General features: G+C 36.8%; 1 protein-coding gene across 2 annotated transcripts; it reads left to right on the top strand.

Moving 5' to 3' along the window:
• Window positions 1-4,994: 4,994 nt before the first annotated feature.
• Window positions 4,995-20,551, top strand: LOC138691233 (uncharacterized). 2 transcript variants are annotated; one of them, XM_069813044.1, is made up of 4 exons: window positions 4,995-5,303; window positions 5,419-5,536; window positions 8,149-8,186; window positions 14,096-20,551. In XM_069813044.1, exons 3-4 carry the CDS (start codon window positions 8,149-8,151, stop codon window positions 18,261-18,263), a joined length of 4,206 nt encoding a protein of 1,401 aa, XP_069669145.1. In that variant the 5' UTR covers window positions 4,995-5,303; window positions 5,419-5,536; the 3' UTR covers window positions 18,264-20,551. The 2 variants fall into 2 exon arrangements, with proteins under 2 accessions (XP_069669145.1, XP_069669152.1); XM_069813051.1 differs by lacking the exon at window positions 5,419-5,536.
• The last annotated feature ends 1,738 nt before the right edge of the window (window positions 20,552-22,289 follow it).

Here is a 22,289-nt window from a genome sequence, read left to right as displayed (position 1 = left end):
CCGGCTGGCGACTCAGAGAGGGGGCTGGCCTAGGACGAAACCTGGGTACGCAGCGAACCTCTATTCACAATGAAAATTAAACATGACCGTAACATAAACACAGAAGTTTGCGCCCAGGCTACCAAATGGGATCATTCACAATGATTCACATAAGAATTAACATAAACATTACCGTAAGACGTTAACATGAAAGTTTGCAAACTCCAAACTTTCATGCTTATGCTTACGTGATTTGCAAATAGAACACAATCGTGGAGCGCTGAAGTATACGACAGAATATGAGGAAATGGCGTGGTTGTTATGTCTCCATGGTTACCAAGTATGTTTGCTGTTGTGTTTATGTTCCCATCGTGAATGATGGTATGAGTCATTAACGATGGGAACATAAACATAACAGCAGACATACTTGGTAACCATGGAAACATAACAATGACGCCATTTCCTCTTAGTACAGCCGGTGTGGGTTTGGGAATGCTCTAGGTTGAGTGTTAGGCAATAGATCGTGAAAGGGCGCAATGCGCAGTCATAGTACCCCCTTACTGAAAATTCCATTCCATACCAACAAATCATCATCATTTCGTCTCACCTCGGATGTAGGTAGTCCAGCCTCCTATGGCACACCATGGCCAACGACTCTGTAGGTAAATTGGTCGTCTACACAACTGGCTTCATATGGGCGAATGACGAAGAGTCGAGTACCCGGCATTAGTAAATAAAATAATTATGATATACTGTTTTCACAGTCATTATTATTATTATTATTATTATTATTATTATTATTATTATTATTATTATTATTATTATTATTATTATTATTATTATATAATAACTATGATCAAAAATGCAAGCACTTTAAATGTCGAAGCTGTATGCTAGACGTCATGATCTCGATTACTACTTCGTATGTAAGGTCCTTAAAGGTGACATTAATTGTCAGTCTTTCTTAAACAGTGTCAGCCTTCGTATTCCTATGAAGGACATGGGACATCACAAACTCTTTTATATTAGAAATTCTAAATCTTCCTCGCCGGTCTTCAGATGTATTAAACATGCTAACTTACATGTAGGCGATTTCGATCCATTCAATGTAACTTATAGAAGTATCAGAATATGGCAATGTCTTTGCTAATATTATTTGCATAATCCTTATACACAAATTTAAGTATTACTTTTGTAAGAACCAACTCTTTTCCATAAAATTTTATACTTAGTATTAATTCTTGTAAATTAATCATTGTAATCTATGCTCTTCATTTTGTTGTTATCTCAGTTATTTAATTTGTACCATAGTTGTTCATTTTATTGCCTATTAATTGTATCATTATGCTGGACTTTCATTGGCCAATGGCTATTGTTTAGGACATAAATATCAATAAATGAATTAATGAATTATTATTATTATTATTATTACTATTATTATTATTATTATTATTATTATTATTATTATTGTTGTTGTTGTTGTTGTTGTTTAGTCAATTGTCCGAAGACAGATTTGAACCTCATAAGTAACACCAATAAGGCATCACTCGTGAGGCAACTAGGCCAGGAGATAATTGGTAGGGTGGCCAGTTTCTTTCCCCCTCCAATGCATACATCGCCGATTAGCTACATATTCCACTAATCAGACTTCAGATGCATGCAAACAATTGTTCTTCCTCTGACACATATCGTCAAGTGAGATGTACTGCCTCATAATGGATATAGGCAACATATCAGTCAGAACCTCAATCAGAGGTATATTGTTGTTGTTATTATTATTATTATTATTATTATTATTATTATTATTATTATCATTATTATTATTATCGTCATGATTATCGTTATGGTGTTGTTGCTTCCTATATTTTGTTTATTGTTTTCTTATGAACTGCGCAATCAACTAGCTCGATGGAATTGATAGTCAATTGATTTCTGGCTGTATAATCAATGGCCATACTATAAAACGCCTGTCAGTTTAGACTATACGCACGTCTTTCCTCAACATATATTAGCCTACACTCCAGTATAAACATCTCTCTCAGTCATTTAAGGGGTTAGGTAGAGCTCACAGCAGTAAAATTTTGGAAATATTCTACATTTTTTTTCCTCCAGTACTGTATCTTGTACAATAATGAAAATTGGTATGTGTAAAACACTGTCCTTACGCTATATGATAAAAATGTTTTTATGATTAAAAAAAAATATATTTACAATTTTTTTTTTCAAAATTCAAATGGTGGCTGTTCACTGTGCAGTGATGAAACGTTTCCCTCATAACTGAAAAAGTATCCAACATTCTGTGACGAAATTTTTTGTGTATTAATGCATGTCATATCTATAATATGATGCAAAATCACCGCTCTACCTTTGATAGATTGTCTGATAAAAATAAATTCATGTAAAAATGGTCAAATATCAGTATTTTCTTTAACACAAAAAAAAATTGACTTATTAAGGAATGTAGTTGAAAGAGCATGATATTGTAAACATGAGTTTCAGCAATAAAATAAAAGAGAGAGAACATGAAAAAGTTAACAAGTTTCTGAGGGAAATGCTTCATTACTGCACAGTGAACTGCCATCATTTTTAATTTTGAAAAAAAAAAAATGTACCGTCAACGGGGGTAACATTGGCCCAATAGAGAATATATATTTGCATTTTTATATCTCCCACAAAGTGTGATATATCTTAATAGCTTCAACTGTACTATGTAGATAGCAGCTCCTCCCAGTATTTTGTGAGAGATATAACCAGGGAAAGGGATTTGGAGTATTATAAAGAATGGTGAAACGTAGTATAGATATTCGTAGCTCAGTGACTGTCAAGCGAGCTGCGTCACGGCTCATGGAAGAGTACAGTTCACTTCATACAAACTTACACGCAGCGTCTGTAAATATATTTCAGAATAAACAAATGGAATAGTTTAATGACATATAGTGACCTACATACATAATCTGCATTTCTTTTTGAACTACATGTGCTTTTCTTCGCAACGCACAAGACACCAATAAACAACATTACAAATATACATAGTTAAATATGAACCTCTGCATCTTCGCGTGTCAGTGGACATATTGATGTTGATAGACAGTTGTCTTCTGTATGGAACTCGCCTCTGAATATGTATATCCAAACGAAATGGCATTTTCAATTAATGCTATGCCTTGTTATGCCTTGTTATAATAAATTGTAAATATTATTTTCAAATTTTCAAAATACAACTTTGCTCTGTTGCAAGGAAGGAAATTTTGTAACATGGAAAAACTCCGCTCTCCATCTGCAGAGACAATTAGAGAGTACTTGAAACAAGATACGTCAATTAAATTCACATGTTGAATGACGTCATTGGGAAACGTCTTTGTTAGTACATCTGAAATCCGACTAAGAATATCGTAGACCACACCTATGGAGTAACGGTTAGCGCGTCTGGCCGCGAAACCAGGTGGCCCGGGTTCGATTCCTGGTCGGGACAAGTTACCTGGTTGAGGTTTTTTCCGGGGTTTTCCCTCAACCCAATATGAGCAAATGCTTGGTAACTTTCGGTGCTGGACCCCGGACTCATTTCACCGGCATTATCACCTTCATCTCATTCAGACGCTAAATAACCTAAGCTGTTGATAAAGCGTCGTAAAATAACCTACTAAAAAAAAAAGAATATCGTATCCATCATTTTTAATCAAAACTTTGTTCATTTTTTCACCAACACGTTTTCCTATTTCACCTTCTACTGCACTCAGTTTATTTACAATAGTTCTCATAATATTTATTTGCTCAACTAGTTCTACTCTTGACTTTCCTAATTGAATAATGGCATCCGGTAAATATCCAAAATTTGACTTAATATCCGTGACTTCTTTCTCGATTGTTTCATCATTTAGCAGTTCTTGGCGTATTTGAATCGCAGCCGCGTCATCGGTATCGAAAGACTGGACCACTTTCTTCACAGATTGGAGGTGATGTGCGTAATAATTGCAAGCTTCTAACCATGACCCCCATCTCGTAGGAACAGGACATGGGGGAAGCGACAATTTAGGGAATTGTTTCCTGAATTTTGATACTTGATCTGGAGGTTTTACAAATATAGTCTTTCATTACTGTATTGTTAGTTGGTTTCACTTTCGGCATTGTACCTGCACTTCACTACTCTGAACTGCGAACCTGCACGTTGAAGTTCTTATGCGACAACTGTCCCGTTCACCTGTTGTTGACGTGTAGACCTGCGAGTATGTCATGGAGGGGAGGACTTGGTATAAAGGGTTGTAAAGAAATGACTGTGTAGATGCCAATACTAGCTTTTACTACTCCAAATTCCGTTCCCTAGATATAACAATTCAAATATGTAATCTGTTGGGCCAAAGTTATCCTTAATGGGCCAATGTTACCCCCATTGACGGTAAATCTGGAGGAAAAAAGTTGAATATTTCCAAATATTTTACTTTTGTAAGCTGTACCTAACCCCTTAAGGGAGGTGAGGGGTGAAATTTCTATTTTATACATTTTTTAAAGCTAGAGACTTGATTTTTTGTACACATAGCTTACTCTTATTGATATCAATAATGTCTTGTGTAAATTTCATATTTATAGAGTAGTTTATTTAAATATAAATAATGAAAATAATTAGCGTATTTTCAGAATTGAATCGATTGGTGTGCCTAAAAGCTATACTCAACTTTGTAGATATTGGCAAGTCTTAAAGTCCAGAGTCAGAACTGACAAGATGCGCATTAAAAGGTGCCGCGATGTTCAAGTGCAACCTCACGATACGAAACGTGTGCCTAAAAGTAATGAAAAGCTCAAAATAAATCGTAGCATTTTATTTCGTCAGACCACATAAATATATTCACGCCTGAAACACTTGTGGCTATACCCGATAGAGCTTAACCCCGTTGTTTTTTTAAATACACTAAAAATCTTGTAGTCTATTTCATAGCATTAGCATATTCATTAAAACGCTGACAGTCTGAAACGTATCTGTTATATTGATCCCGCTGCAAGGTCGCATGCAAGGAAATAAAAAGAGAGAAAAAGGGCGTGACCTTGCAGCACGTCGGAAAAGTGAAATTATCAGCTGATGTAAATTACGTAATTAGTCGTGCGTTTCCTGCAGGCTGTATAGTTATGTTTCGCGCTGCAGAATTCATAGTTCATGGAGATGGCTTAGGCAGTCTGTTGTACAAGGATTTAAACGTAAAACTGACAAATATATGTTTTAAAGTCTATGAAATTACAGTAACATATCCCATGGTCATCTACTACAGTCATAGACTCTGTGCTTTCAACAAATCAGATTGACATGGCCTAAAGTCTGATGGTGACACGTGACAGTGAGTACATTTCAGTGAGATTTATTATTTTCAGACGGAGTCATAGCAACGCTTAATTAGAATTTATGTAGTACAATGAATTGAACTACGATTTCGTTTTCATTGCATCAAACAGAAATGATCACCAAGGCCATGAAGTATTTGAGGCCTTGTATGACGTAACTCTGGAATTTGCTGCCAGTGGCGCCCAATGGAATTTATGAATAACGCAGCATTTTAAATACACTTAAAATGTAAGTACTTAATCTAAGCCCTCTTAAGGAGACGTTATTTCAGTATGAGGTTATTTACTACGGTGGAGCCCATATTAAACTGCTCACTGGCGTTCGCAGAATTTTGTCAAGGGGAGGGGGGTCATTATTAAGATTACTTACAATAAATTATCGGTATATTAAATGATGTGTATTATTATTAGGCTATCATTATTATTATGTTAGGTATATTAGCGGGGTAGCTCAGTTGGTAGAGCAGCTAGCTACGGACTGGAAGGTCCGGGGTTCTATCCCGAGTGATGACGGGATTTTTCTCGTTGCCAAACTTTCAGAACGGCCCCGAGGTTCACTCAGCCTCCTATAAAATTGAGTACCGGATCTTTCCCGGAGGTAAAAGGCGGCCAGAGCGTGGTGCCGACCATACCACCTCATTCTAGTGCCGAGGTCATGGAAAGCATGGGGCCCCCCCAAGTGCCTTCATGGCGTGTTATGGGGATACCTTTAGCTTTTTTCTTTTATATTTATTAATAGTTTACTAGGTCCTAATACAGGGCTGGGCACCAAGAGCGGATTCTACTCTCTCACGGGGAGCCATATGATTTCTCTTCATTCCTTTCTTCCCCGCCGAACACCGCGCAGCGTTGATTCAGTCACGGATGAATATTAAGCTTCCTCGTTTAGAGTCTGGATGCGCTCCCGATGCCCAGCCCTGTCCTAATAGGACATATTTATGAATATCCTTATAAAATCTTTGAAATGTAGCCTAATTTTTTCACAGCCATCCAATTTTTAACAAATTTTAAGTTCTGTTTAATTTTGTGTCATTATTACACTTACACAATAATATATATATATATATATATATATATATATATATATATATATATATATAGTTATTTATATATAATAGGTACTCTCGGCTCCATAAGTAAAGAACCCTGGCCTCATACCACTTCTACACTGATGACAGTGATTGACAAGCCAGTTAGGGGAGGTAAACTTGCTAAAACTTTCAGCTGTTGCCATGTTTGCGCTTGGCTTGACTCTTTAAATGTATTTTCTTTTGCAACTGGATGGATTCTTTCAAAAATGTAAAATTCACAACACAGCATTCTCGGCGGTCTCCTGGCGGTATCTTTGTCCACAGTTTCACTAATTGGGGGAGCGTGTCAGTCAGATTTATGGCTTCCTGAACCCAACCCTGCAACGAAGGTTCTTTACTTGTGAAACCAAGAGTAAGACACTTTACACTAGACGTTTCAGATGGGCAGGGCATGTAGCACGTATGGGCGAATCCAGAAATGCGTATAGAGTGTTTGCTGGGAGGCCGGAGGGAAAAAGACCTTTAGGGAGGCCGAGACGTAGATGGGAGGATAATATTAAAATGGATTTGAGGGAGGTGGGATAAGATGGTAGAGACTGGATTGATCTTGCTCAGGATAGGAACCAATGACGGGCTTATGTGAGGGCGGCAATGAACCTCCGGGTTCCTTAAAAGCCAGTAAGTAAGTAAGTAAGTAATTAGTAAGTAGGTAAGTAAGTAAGTAAGACACTTTACATAAAATGAAAACCCATGGTAACAATAAAATCTAGGGTATTTCAAAAGTCAGTTCAAACATTAAACCACTATAATTATTATAATATTTGAGACAGGGAAAAAACAAAAAAACATCACAATGTTGGGCAAACAACGGGGTTTACAAAACATTGAGAAGATGTCAGCCGTTTTCTTGTTCAACGTACAGCATTCTGTCTGCGACACCAGTGACTTAGAATATTGACAATTTCTTGCGAGATGGCATCTTTGAGTTGCAGTAGGGTTGTTGGATGTGTCAGGAAAACTTGTTCTTAAAGGTATCCCCACAACCAAAAGTCGGGCGGATTGAAATCTGGAGATCGCGGAGGACACATTGTTTGAAAGTGCCTACTGATGACACAATCGCCAAACATCTGCGTAATTAATTGTTTTGCAGGGATACAGATGTGGAGTGGAGCGCCATCTTGCATGATGATTATGTTTTCCATATCGTGATTCCTCAGTCTAGGGATGACGAAGTTCTGTAACATGCTGTAGTAGCGCTTTCCTTTCACTGTAACAGTCTGTCTATTCCATTATTGTCCACACTTGTGGAGTAACGGTTAGCGCGTCTAGCAGGGAAACCAGGTGGCCCGGGTTCGATTCCCGGTCAGGGCAAGTTACCTGGTTGAGGTTTTTTCCGGGGTTTTCCTTCAATCCAATATGAGCAAATGCTGGGTAACTTTCTGTGCTGGACCCCGGACTCATTTCACCAGCATTATCACCATCTCATTCAGACGCTAAATAACCTAAGATGTTGATAAAGCGTCGTAAAATAACCCACTAAAATGGTGGAGTTAACACGCGTAATTGAGGTTTGTTTTCCGACCAAAGTCATCAGTACTTTTTTTGGTACGAACTTCCTACCTGTGGTGCGTACATTTTTTGCGACCTCTTTAACAATTTGGACGAAAAAAAAAAAAACTTCTTTCACCTATTCTATTTTAAGATGGACTTCTTAAAAACCTAAAAATCCAGTACCTACCATTACTGATACAGATAACGTATTCTTCAATTTCATTTTCGTAATTTTAACATGGCTTGTGCTTTGTTTCAGATGGAGGAAAATCTTGACCTTGCTGAAAGTGACACCAGGTGGGTATTGCCATTCTGTAACGTAACGAGGGTTGATTCTTATGCTGTGGTCCTGACCCACTTTGGTTGAAAAAAAAAAATCTTAGCTCATTTTTCCACATAGTCCCCCAGTAGATTGTTGTACTTCTCCCAGCGATGCTTCAACATTTCCACAGCTTCCTGAAAGAAGGGTTGTCCAACCTCTGCAGACCACTAGTTTATGGACTGCGTGACTTCATTATTGGATGAAAATCCCCCCCCCCCAGGGGTTCTTTGGGTTTTGGAAATAGCTTGAACTCATTGGGTGCCAGATCTGGTGAATTAGGTGGACAGTCCAACAATTCAAATCCTGCTGTTGAAATTGCAGCCATTACAACTAAGAACTTGTAACTTGAAGCCAGAGGCGTATGCAAACGAGGGAGGTTACAGGGTTAGAACCCCCTCCCCTTGAACAAAAGAAATGACATATTAAGATTTGAGTTTTTTAAGTTCATAATCGTTTTCCTTTCTCTAATTTTTCACTATCAGAGTAACAAAATCTACATCGACATAAGGCATAGTCCTCCTACCCCTCCTTCAATATATTTATCATGACAGTTTCATTCTTCATCCTTTATAGGTTCCATGTTCCATTAAAGGTAAAGGTAAAGGTATCCCTGTCACATGCAATGAAGGCACTTGGGGGGCATGGAGGTAGAGCCCCATGCTTTCCATGACCTCGGCACTAGAATGAGGTGGTGTGGTCGGCACCACGCTCTGACAGCCTTTTACCCCCGGGAAAGACCCGGTACTCAATTTTATAGGAGGCTGAGTGAACCTCGGGGCCGTTCTGAAAGTTTGGCAACGAGAAAAATCCTATTGTGTTTAATTAAATTTATTTCAATATAAATGGTGCCTTCTTGGTATAACTTGGGATGTTCAGACCTGTCTTCGGACCATGGGCGGAACTTTTTTTTCTATTAACGTTAGAAAATATTGAATTCAAAAGATTTTTTTTTTTTTTGCTTTTGTTTATGATTAATTTTCTGTGTTTAAATTAACAAATTAATGTCTTCAGATGATGTGTCTGGACTATAATATTTATTTTAAATTTCTGAACGTATAAGAATTTCTATGCCTCATTTGAGGAATGGAAGCACTGTAATGTTTCTTTTGTAACAGCCTGTACTCATGTGTTGAAGTCTGCAGGTGTTCAGGCCGCCACTTGGAGAAATATGAATAACATACTGCACAACAATGCAGAAAAAAGAAAAGTGATTCCGGTATAATGTGTAAACTTAAAGACGAGATTAAATAAAATAATTAGAAATTACATTAATATATCTAGCTTTTTAAAATAAACAGATAAATTAAATGTAAAAGTGTCTCTATAATTGTTACAATTTTACTTTCAATTTATTGTTGTGAATATGTTATGAAAATATCGATCGGTGACAACATGTATAGGGTAAACTAGGGTCTGTTGGACAGTCGGGCATGTTGGACACTCCGTACTTTAACGTGTTACCACGCCACTTGTGGGCACCACATTCTGCTAGAAGTCAATGGAGGAAGTAGCCACAAGTGGGGCTACTTCCGTCATTGACTTCTAGCTGAATGTGGTGCCCACAAGTGGCGTGGTAACACGTTAAAGTATGGAGTGTCCAACATGCCCTAGTTTACCCTATGGATGTAACATTGTAAGAAACATGCCCCTCGAAAATATCTTTATTAAATGATTATATTGTGATACTAGCTGTACCCATGCGCTCCGCTGCAGCCGTTAGAAATAAATATGAAGTAATTGCATAATTAAAATAGGACATTTGATCCAGGAAACATTCGTGTTTGATAGAAGGATAAATCGTTTATTATGTTACTTAATTTAAATTGTATTTAAAAAAATTAAAATGCGATCATTTTGATCCAGAGACCACTCATTTGGTCATAAAAATTATTTTAGAAAACACAGGAAACGAATGTACAGAATAGCTTATCAAGTTTTCTATGCATAAGAAGATATTTTAACCTTACCTGTCCTCGATTCACTCAGAAGTTACTGTAATAACATTATAGCATTATGTCCATCTAGAGAAACTACACTTTCCAATGGTGAATTAATAATTAATTATACAAATCGGTTAATTTAGCTTAAGATATTACTTCATACAAACACAAACATTCTCTGTAGGCTATGTTTCATAGTTTTCGATTGTTATTGTCCAAGGCCCCTTATAGACGAAGTCATTTGTTTTTTATTTCATTACACCGCCTTAGATAGCGTTGTTATTGTAATTTTTAAACTCATTTATCTCATTAAATATCAGTCCTATCAAAATTTTGCATAGAGTAAAACTTATCGAAAATTATTTTTAAAGAAACTTTTGTTATGTAATATTTTTCGTGAAAATAAATAATAAGAGAGATATTTCGATTTATTTAATTCAAGCCCCCTTATAACCCCCCTCTTTTAAATAAAATATTTTGAATGCCATATAGCCTAAATTCTAAGTTACAACGAACTTAATTTATATTCCAATTTTCATATAAATCGGTTCAGCCATTATCGCGTGAAAAGGTAACAAACATCCAGACAGACAGACAGACAGACAGACATACAAACAAAAATTTCAAAAAAGCGATTCAGGACGGTTAATTATATATGTTAGCACCAATTATTTTTGGAAAATCGAAAATTATCAGAAAAATTTCGGCTACAGATTTATTATTAGTATAGATACTGTACCACAGTCAAGCTATAACGGGGGAGGGAGGTAAATGATGTCCCCCAAACCTCGTTATTTCGGGATTCTATTGTTTTGCTTTGCTCCACCCTCCCCCAAGGAAACGATTCTCTCTCCGCCTGTGCTTCGGACAGTTGGACTAAATAACAACAACACATTTTATTGTTTCCATGTATTTGCCTGTTATAGTATAGGCTAAAGTAAAGTGTCTTAACTATCATACACAAATAAAGCACCGAAACAGCTGTAAGCCTCACATGCTTACATAATTAACACGAGTAAGATCGCCATTTAATCAATTATTTATTATTCATGTGTTAAAAGTAGTGTACGAAAGATTCAACAAAATTTATTTGTGAAAGGCAGGCTGTGGTTTATTTTTAAGCATTGGTTTTGTTGGTGGTATAATTATTACGAGTATTTCTTACTTCGATAGGAAGTATAAAGTAAATTGAAAAATAAACTCCAACTCTTTGCGGAATAAACCTTTCATATCGAATTATATAGTGCACATGCTGGAAAGTGATTAAATACTATTGTTGACGATATTATATTGGAAATGTGCCGGTAACAGAGTTCTGGTTGCTATTCATAGCGATAATACACACATCCAATTTCATTTTCAAAAATGCATCCTTGTTTATACAAGTAGTTAAATTTAAGCAGTTTTATAGTATAATAACGTTAAAAATTAAATTATGGTTTATTTAACGATGCTCGCAACTGCAGAGGTTATATCAGCGTCGCCGGATGTGCCAGAATTTTTGTCCCGCAGGAGTTCTTTTACATGCCAGTAAATCTACTGATATGAGCTTGTCGCATTTAAACACACTTAAATGCCATCGACTTGGGCCAGGATTGAACCCTCAATCTCGAGCATAGAAGGCCAGCGCTATACCAAGTATGCTACCGAGGCCGACTATAATAACGTGATACCGACATTAAAATGTAACTGTGCAGCTGCACTTTCCTTTTACTCTCGCCACGACCGCGACAATGCGATAACAAACCAATATCCGACTTCCACAAGGTGTTCAAGAACAGCTTCAGAAAAAAATTTACCAACAAGTGTTTTAAAAACAAATTTCACTGTAAAATGAAAATAAAACAAGGGAAGGAAAAAGGAAGAGAAAGAGAGAAAGAAAATGCCGCCCCCCCCCCCTGGAAATTACCACACTAGGCAACTGCCTATGTAGCCTAGGCTTAAATCTGGCACTGTTCGCTGACATTATCTTACTCAGACGCTAGATAACCATAGATATTAATAAAGCGTCGTAAAAAAAAGAAAAAGATTATGAGTCCAGTGCTCTAGCCATTGGACCACTAAGGCGGCTAAATAAATGAACATTAAATAACGTGGTTATTATTTAAATTTATTCGTAATAGATTTTGTAAAAGCGTCCGTTATTTACTAAAACTTCTATTGAAGGTCTAGACCTACATGCAACTGACACCTAAGAATAGGTTTTATTATTTTTATTTTATTAGGTTATTTTACGACACTTTATCAACATCTAGGTTATTTAGCGTCTGAATGAAATGAAGGTGATAATGCCGGTGAAATGAGTCCGGGATCCAGCACCGAAAGTTACCAAGCATTTGCTCGTATTGAGTTGAGGGAAAACCCCGGAAAATACCTCAACCAGGTAACTTGCCCCGACCGGGATTCGAACCCGGGCCACCTGGTTTCGCGGCCAGACGCGCTGACTGTTACTCCACAGATGTGGACCCTAAGAATAGGTAGGCTACTGGTAGCATAAATAGGTTTAAATTATTATTTTTCCACTGATTAACTTTACAACTTTTTACTGTGTTAACTTCTTAGGAAATTACCTGGTTGACTAGTTTCGAAGTGATGTTCTTCATTATCTAAAGCCTAGTGAAGGTCCCGCACTATCTTTTGGTTTCCTGTTGTGGTGGGATGTGTTCATGATTGTGTTGAAAAGGTGTGCGTTTTGAAATTGAGTTGAGTGTTCAGGATGTGTGTTTTTGTATGTTTGTAAATTCCACATTGTTCTAGAGCAGGCCTGCACAAACAGCGCTCCTTCGGAGCAAGAGAGCGGTGTTTACCGCTCGCCAAAACGGAGAGGAAGATACGTCAGAATGACATAGACTTGCTATGGGTAGAGAAGAGGGAAACGACCACTCACTTATCTAGTGGAGTGGAGTCTATAGGCCTATTCTCAGCAACTATTTCACGTTGCTTACCTACTGCTACAGTACAGTATGGAGGAATCTAAAAATGGAACATAACATTTAACGATTTACAGCTCGAACTTATTGATCTTCAATGTGACCTAAAGGCTAAAGATCATTTGAATAATACTACTAGCCTGGTTGAGTTTTACAAGACTAAACATTAGCAATAATATCCACGACTACACAGGCTGGCTGTGAAAATGATTGCTATGTTTGGCTCAACATTTATATTTGTGACCAACTGTTTTCTATAATCAACTTTAATAAAGGCAGACATCGAACATGTGTAACGGACGTTTCATTACGATCAGTAGGCTACTGTTCCTTTCAGCTGCATAAAACCTCGTTTTGATATACTGATAAATAAAAAATATAACAAAATGATATTATACATTTAAGTAGCTATAGAATTTCTATTATTTCTGTAAAATAAATATTTCTTTATTAATTAATAATAGTCCAAGATAGTTTTGCAAACACTGAACGGGAATTCATTTCATAAACACTCGTAATAGTACTTCCTTTCGTGTATATGTTGTACAAGATCACCCCTTCTTCCAGTTCACCCTTATACAGAGCGCAGCTAATATCTGCATTCCGCTCATGAGCTGTGAGCCGGCTCAGAGAACGCAAACCTTGTGCAGGCCTATTCTAGAGTGTCAAATTTCTGTTTTTTTTTTTTTTTCTGGATGTGTAGTATTTTTCATGTCAGTGTCTATGTTGCTGTAGTTGTAATTGGAATTTGTGACGTGTTCTGCGTAGGTTATTGTGTAGTTTGATTATGGTTGTGATATGTTCCTTGTAACGTGTAGAAGTCGTTGCAACTATTGCATGCTAGTTTGTATACGCCTGCTAAGTTGTAGGTATTTATTTGTATGTCTTGTCTGTGTGTTAAGATGTTTTTACAGTGTATTCTGTGTTCTGTATGCAATGTTGTATTTTAGTTTCTTGAAAGATGATGCAATTTTGTATGTGTTCTTGTTTTCGTACGTTTTTTCTTTATTTCAGATCATCAGATTTGGAAGGGAGAAGTAGAAAGCACTACAATAAACCTTCCGGATTTTCTGGATATCGAGGGGAAGCCTTTGAGTTGAAGCTTAGTGCCCTTATTTATGCCCGGGTTTTGAATTCAGGTCTAAATTTCCGTTTGGCATCCAACATGGCTGAACTAGGAAATTTTGACGATATTGCATTACAATTATATAGTACCGGTAATGTTACCGGTACTAATAATACAATACAAACATATTTCATACAACTGAAAAACAAGAAGAAAACGAAAATCTCAGAAGATCAGCTTTTATCTTCACCAAAAGGAGATTTCAGTCTGTTTCGATATTACCCTTCATATATTGAAGTAGAAAAACAATTTGAATCCAAAAAACTATGTTCTTGGTTCGATGGCCAGTTCGAAGACTGTTTGTTTATATTGTACACAAATGCAGACGTCGATAAAAGCATTCTAGTGCCAGCAAGTAACGAGGAATGTCTCGAAATATTTCTTACAGATGAATCACATAATCATGTTCTGAAATTCAATGACGAGGACCATAGAAATGTCTACCAAGCACTCCAGAACAAGCCAAAGTACCGAGAGTTCTTGAATCAGCTGAGGATTGTTTACAAACAAGCGAATGAAGACGAACTAGAACGAAGTATAATGACACAGATTGAATTGAATCCTACAGTATCGAAGAACAATATTAAATTCACATACACGGAATATATAAGACTCTTAGAACAGTGGTGGAAACAAGAAAAAAAGGGCACGTTCCTGGATGAGTCCAGCAAACTCCTGATGAAGGCTTCCGAAGCAGCAACCTTGAGTTCGACGGGTCTAACAGAATTGTTAGGTCGTCGTAAATCAGAACTAGAAAGACTTGGTCTTGTATTTCATGAATCATCTTTACAACACATGAAGAAGGAAATCGATAAAAGTAAAATTACTCACATTTCCTCAGTTGGACGTTCCACTGCTCCTACTGCAATCAGAATCGGTCAGATATTGCATGGTAGATCCTATTCAATATTGAAGACACAGGATTTCGTCACACAGACAAAAGAAGTCTTGTTAGCGTGGCAGAAGAATTATTTTGATATCCTTGTAATAGAAAGCCAGCATATAAATGAAGCAATTGATGGTGTGTACTTGGAGATAAATAAAATACTAGATGCGAATTCAGATCTGAGAAAAATTATTTTTATAACTGTTTTCGGGGAAGAAGAAGAACAAATACATTCTCTACGAACAGTGTTCGGAGAATCATTAAAGGAAATCATTGATACTTGGAGTTCTTCGACATTAATAGAATTCAGCTGTGACTTGTATCTAGAAAAGAAAGTTTTATTCCAAGGTAAGAAAATAACTTTGTCACAATTGCTTGGAATATCACGCACTCACATATTAAACTGTCTTGACCAAGAGTCTACATCTCTCTTATTGGTTAACGAAACACCTGAAGTTGGTGTTGCTGTGGAAGAAGGACTGGAATATTACATCAGCAGAACTCTATCAAAGAACTGTGCCACTGACGCATCCGTTGAATCTGTTCAGTGGTGTCCTTCGTCCTTACTAGACGGGGAGAATAGAATAGTAATAGTTGCAGCAGAACCAGGCATGGGAAAATCAACATTTCTCACAACTCTCGCAAATGACACCAAAGAGAAACACCCAGACATGTGGATAGTACGAATTAACATCAATGACTACACCGTGATTTTGAATAGTATAAAGTCAAATAATGCAAGAGCAGATTGTGCAACTCAAATCTTGAATCAAGCTGCCGGTATCAAAAGACCTGGCAGCACAAATTTAGAGTCCCATCTCTTCAATTTAGCATGCATGCACACAGGGAATATGGTAGTACTAGTGGACGGTGCAGACGAAGTTTGTCCACATTACAAGGAAGAGTTGTTCCATCTTCTCAGAAGTCTATGCAAGACCAGGGTCAGGAAAATATGGATCACTGTACGACCATATCTCTCAGCTTCTCTCGAGGCAGTACTTCAAATGCATTCCTATTCTCTGAGTCCTTTCAAAGATGCAGATCAGAAGCTATTTCTAAAAAAATTCTGGAAGAGTAAAATCGTGGATGTAGATGATGAAATTCTTGACGTTGCAGCCGATCACGTGATTGAACTTGCAAAGAAACAACTAACTGACAATGGTTCTGATTTCATGGGAATCGCTCTACAATGTCAAATCCTTGGAGAGATTTTTCTAAATAACCAAACACTTGAACTTACAGATTCTACGAAGAATATAAACCTCTTCAAGTTGTACGAATTGTATACAGAAAAGAAATGGAATATCTACTTAACAGAGAAAAAGAAGGATGATGTAACAAATGTGAATGTGCATGACGATAACAAGAAGCTTTTTAGTGTTTTCATTGAGGAGCACATGCTGGCAGCTCTGTTTCAAATGTTGTCTAAAGAAGAATTGAAAAAGCTGGGTGATGTAAGTAAAGAAAACAGTGTTGACTTTGTGGAAACTGAAAGTATGGAGAAGAAAGGTATGGTATGTGGTGCTGTAAATGGTAAACTTCAATTTGTGCATAAGACATTTGCAGATTTCTTTGTTGCAAAATGGTTGTACACGCATTTTGAGCAGAGTCACCTCTTTTTGTGTAATCACATTGCAGATACAAAGTACAAGACAGTAAGAAATATATTAGATTTTATGTTAGTGACAAATGATAACTTGTTACACAATGCAATTTTGAATGGTAACTACGATAAGCTGGAGAAACTTATGGATGAAGAATGTGAAATCGATAAAAGTGATGACGGAGGAAGAACAGTCCTTCACCTATCAGTAATGTATGGACTGAGGGACGCAATTCGTCATCTTTTGCAGCGGGGTGCAAATTATATGATTACAGACAAAGTACTGGGATGGTCGCCATTGGACTATGCTTTTAAGATGGGGTATTGGCAAGTTTTCACACATCATCTTGTGAAGTACGGAGCACTCCTAAGTTCCTGCAACTCTTTTGGTGACACTATTTTGCATATAGCAGCAGAGTATGGCATTGTTGAATGCTTTAACTTTGTGGAATTTTTGACTGATTTGAATAACAAAGAAATGCCAATAGATGCACGTAATGAATATTTTGAAACGCCTCTATTGAGAGCTGTTCAACATGGACGTACACAAGTTGTCCAGTTCCTCGTAGAACGAGGAGCTGGAATAGGAATAAGGGACAAGAAAGCTGGGAAAACAGTTCTCCAAATTGCCAAGGAACTGGGGTGCTCCGAAATTGTGCAGATATTAGAGGAAAGAATGATAGGCGAGATTGAAGTTTTCCCAAAATATTATTCTGATTTGCACAGATTTGCTGAGGACGGTGAATTAGAAAAAATTCAGGAGTTGTTTGAGGATGGATTTCCTGTGGACAGTGTTGATAATCGAGGTCGTACTGCATTGTGGTGTGCTGCAACAAAAGACAACATTGATATTGATGTTCTCAACTGCTTAGTTCAAAGTGGTTGTGGAATTGATATACTTGGCCCTGACGGTGTTACAGCATTAGAGTTTTTATCTAAAGATAACATCTACTTTGAAGCTGTCGATTTTCTTATAAACAGCGGTGCAGCTATGAAACCTGATACACAAAAACAACTTGAACAGAAATGTATGTTTATAGGCATGGAAAATTTTGATGGAATTTTGACTGTAGTTTATGGCCACAATGTTGGAACAAAAGACACTGATCTAAGAAAATGTTGTTTTATATTCAGGACATTGGTGGATCCCATTATTTTTATATATATTCTGATAAAAGTGTGGAACTCTGTGTGTCCAACTTTCCTAACATCATCGCTTGACTTAGAAGGATGTTTTATTGTTTCCGGTTTAATATTAATGCTCATTCTATTTTTAATGCTGTCATTATGCATTAAATTAATCACATTAATAAAAGTCCGTTATGGCAAATTGTACAAGGCTGTGGAAAATTGTTTTGAAATTGAAACATGTCGTTTGACTATGAAGAAGATTTTAAAGTACGGTTCACTATCATACATGATTTTACTTACTGGTATTTCTATTTATCCTTACATTCAATGGATACTCTGGAGGACTGCGGTTATTCTGCAATACAATGGACAACTTAGTGGTGTTCGAGATGTGCATAGTTGGTCCTGGTCTGATTACATAAGACTACAATCTTAGTGTGTTTACATTGTTCCCTTGCAAATGAGAAGCGATACCATCCACTTATTGTAAAAAATTTTAACTTCAATTACCATAATTTAACGAGAGTTATAATGTGATAGTAGTCGGCCTCAATTCTATGGCCAAATGAGGGAAAAGGGTGTCCGTAATTTCCTACTGTACGTACTGTTTCCAATTTCTACTGCTCAACATGTACAGGCCAGTTTCAAGACTGTTGGTAGCCTAGCCCTTTACCTGCCATGATGGGATCCAGTTTCACTGTGAAATACACGAACTGAGACTGTTCTTCAATCTTATGATTAAACTACAGAAATGTAAGTGTACCGGTAATTAAAAGCTACTGTATCACAAGGTTTAATATTACCATACCCTTTTTTTTCTGTAAGAGGATGTAAATAAAATACAGTAGCAATATTTAACTTGAGGAAAATATGAAGAACGTTTAGCAGAGATTTTATTTATTTTAGTTGGTTATTTAACGACGCTGTATCAACTACTAGGTTATTTAGCGTCGATGAGATTGGTGATAGCGAGATGATATTCGGCGAGATGAGGCCGAGGATTCGCCATAGATTACCTTGCATTCACTTTAGCAGAGAGAGAGAGAGAGAGAGAGAGAGAGAGAGAGAGAAATCTATGAGTGCCATCTCAGAGCGTATATGAGGGTGTTTAAAAAAAAGTAAGGTAACAAGTGCTCTTAAGGGTGAATATTCCCCCTCTTGTTTGAATTTTCAGTCAGGGCCGCAGCTTTATCACGCAACCTTTAGATGTTGCATATGTTGCGTCAGACTCTCGCAATAGACCTATAAGTTGTGATTGCAAAGGTTATGTTGATACAAATACCGTATTTTCTCTAATATCCCGCACCCTCAAATAACCTGCGCACCCCACTTTTGAAAAGCAAATAAAGAAAAACAAACAAGTGAATGAATGGATAAATAAATATTACCAAAATACTTTCAATAAATACATCACATATTCATTATATATGAGGTCTCGCCTACCTCATTGAATATTACACGACTACTATGAAGTAGCCAATGTGTATTATCACCATTTAATACGAGAAAAATTCGTTCCGGCACCGGGAATCGAACCCGGGATCTCTCAGCTCTACGCGCTGAGTGCTCTTTCCAACTGAGCTATGCCGGGACACGATCCACGGTGCCGGCCGAACTCCTCTCGTAATGTTTTACGGCCTTACTACCCGGCATAGCTCAGTTGGAAAGAGCACTCAGCGCATAGAGCTGAGAGGTCTCGGGTTCGATTCCCGGTGCCGGAACGAATTTTTCTCGTATTAAATGGTGATTTCAATAAATGTATTCACGACAAATTAAAAACAATTAAACACGAATACACTTCAGTTAACAATAAATGTTATTCTGGAACAGGACGCATTTCAAACCAATTCTATACACACGCACTGCACGCATGTCAGTTGTCTTAATTGGCTGTTTACACGATACTGTATTCTAAAACATTAACAGCATGCGTCAGTAAATTAACTATCTTTATTTTGTATGATACTACGTAGTTTCCATGTTGCACTTTCACATATTACATACAATTCAACAACAATTACTATACCAATAACAATGTGCTCTATTGCTTAGGAAAAAATTATTTTTAACTGAAACAGAGGCAGCTACAGGTTGAAATTTATTTGTTTCATTTGTTATGTTTCTAAAGCCACTGATGTTAATAAAAAGTGACTGTTTATCAATAAGACACAAGTTTTTCAGGCCTCAAATATGAGACACCTGGCAACCCAAAGGCTAGCACCACAGTCCAAGGCTTATTGTGCTCTACCATACCTTTCATGTGAGAATGGTGAATGTAGTGGCCTTCGTAGTAGTATCATGTGGCGGCCTTCTTCATAGCTTCATATTACGGCAGCGGTGGTCGTAGACTTGACTACAAATGTGTGTTTGTTAATTTTTATTGTAGTTACGAAGCGCGGCTAACGAGAAAGACAGGCTGTGGTACATCACAGTCTTAGTCATAACCAGACATCGGATTCTAGGGCAAATGCCTATTTTGTTTCTTTAGGAGAAAAGTAAAAATAATTATTAATATTTGTGTTTCATGGAAATTGAAAGGTATTCAAAGAGTTTTATAGTGCCCTAAAATGCCCTAAAACGGTTATTAGAGCCTAATTTGTTAATATTCGCCTAAAAATGCCTAACTCACTGTAAAGTTTCGCATTTTACTCTTACTTTTTATAATTTATACATGCATTCACTGCGAAATTTAAGGCATTTAAAAAATGGAAAGTTTGCTTCACACCGGCCATGAAACCATTGATAAAGGAAACAAAATGTTTTGAATCTCACGACACTCGCAATAGATTTCACCGAATTTAACATGTTTGGAGGCATAAATGCCGACAAAGAACCAACCTTAGTTTTGAAGCAGGCAACAATCACAACATGTGCTGCTACCGATTCAGAGATATACTATACTATAAAAATGACTTTTCGGTCTGAAACCGATTAGCTGTACTGCCCTTCAGAGAGTCATAAAAATCACAATTTTTAGAGAAAGAGTGTTTTTGAAATATTTATGAAAAGTCGTAAAACTGCGAATTAGTAGGGTAAACCGTTACAAAATATTTAAAAGAATGGCCCTCCTAGTGTTAACACTACCAGGAAATGCAACAATAAGTGGAACTTTGTATTTTTGTCCAATTGAATCTCAATAACAACGGTTCATTTGAATGCTCGTTAACAGTTGCTCTTTCCCTCACCTTATTTGTGTTGAGAAGTTTTGAGCGGTAGGACGTTTTCCTGTGAAGTTTAACGCGATAATGCCGAAAAATATAAGTACAAAAGCTACATTGATCCGGCAATGGCTAACAGAATATTCAGAATTCACTTATGATGGAAAAATAATATTCTGCAAGATTTGTAGCAAACAGGTATGTAACAATAGTTGAAATATATAAATTCTATTAATTTTAATGAGTAGGCCTATAATATTTATACATTGACTAAGCTATCCTGAGGTATAATTCTTTTTAAGACCACTACACTTTAACCTTTTAAATTCCGAACTGGAACTGAATTTCAATAACTTAAAATGAGTAATCTTGATATCAATAATCATTATTTCATTAGTTTCAATATATTAAATTTGTGCAGCTCTGTTTATAAATATAATATAGTATTCTTTTTTAATGTTTAAACATACTTTTTTGTGCGTATTTTAGTGTATAACTAAAAATTTCAGTGAAAGAAATAAGTATGATACCTTGATGTGCCTAAAATGCCTATTTTCATTAAAATAGAGCCTAATTTTACAAATTTTGAGCTTATTTTAGGCGCCTAAAACTGCAATTTTTAGTGCCTAAAAATCCGATGTCTAGTCATAACATGGCCAACATTGAACAAGTTTATATTATATAAATCAGGGGCGGTTATTCAGGTGAAGTAGGTGAAGTGCGACTTCACCTATTTACGCGTAAAACACAATTTTATCTCGTATTAATAATTAATTCTAGTTATTACCGGTACCACATTTCTAAAATAAAAAAAGTCTTATTTTGAGTCGTTATGAACAGTGTTTAGTTGTATAAATAGTACCTGTAACCGTCCGCTGAATAGAATAATGTGAACTGTTACGAGCACCAAGCGGTGTCTATTAGAACTTACAATACTGTAGAGGTGAAATTATTTGGGTTCCCATTCTCATACAGCACTTGGTTTCCATGGTAACGTGACGTCACGCACTAAAGAAAGATTGTATGAGTGAAGTGCGTTTATGAGTCTTTCAGTTACGGAGAACTGTCAGACTTGTAGGTGGAGTAACCAGTCTGCAGATCTAACGGTAGAGAAGGGTTGAAGCTAGTCTCCAAAGCCGAGGGCTATTGTTTAAGGGCTGTGAAATTTTAGAGTATATACTACCTGACTCGAGAATACTATCCTCATTCCTTGTGTCCAAGCAGCTACCCCTGCAGTGGTAAATTAGTTAGCTCTATGTTATTTTATCAGGAATACACCGCACACACATTCCTAAAGTTTAAAA

The sequence above is a fragment of the Periplaneta americana genome, chromosome 2 (genome assembly GCF_040183065.1).
Source record: "Periplaneta americana isolate PAMFEO1 chromosome 2, P.americana_PAMFEO1_priV1, whole genome shotgun sequence".
Taxonomy (NCBI): domain Eukaryota; kingdom Metazoa; phylum Arthropoda; class Insecta; order Blattodea; family Blattidae; genus Periplaneta; species Periplaneta americana.
Note: the sequence above shows the minus strand (reverse complement) of the source record. Positions and strands in the feature narration are given on the sequence as shown.

What these genes read in the sequence shown, in the direction of transcription:
- LOC138691233 (XM_069813051.1), top strand. Translation starts at nt 8,149, where the DNA reads ATGGAGGAAAATCTTGACCTTGCTGAAAGTGACACCAG. An exon ending in CTTGCTGAAAGTGACACCAG is followed by an intron (nt 8,187 to 14,095) that starts GTGGGTATTGCC and finishes TCTTTATTTCAG; the next exon opens with ATCATCAGATTTGGAAGGGA.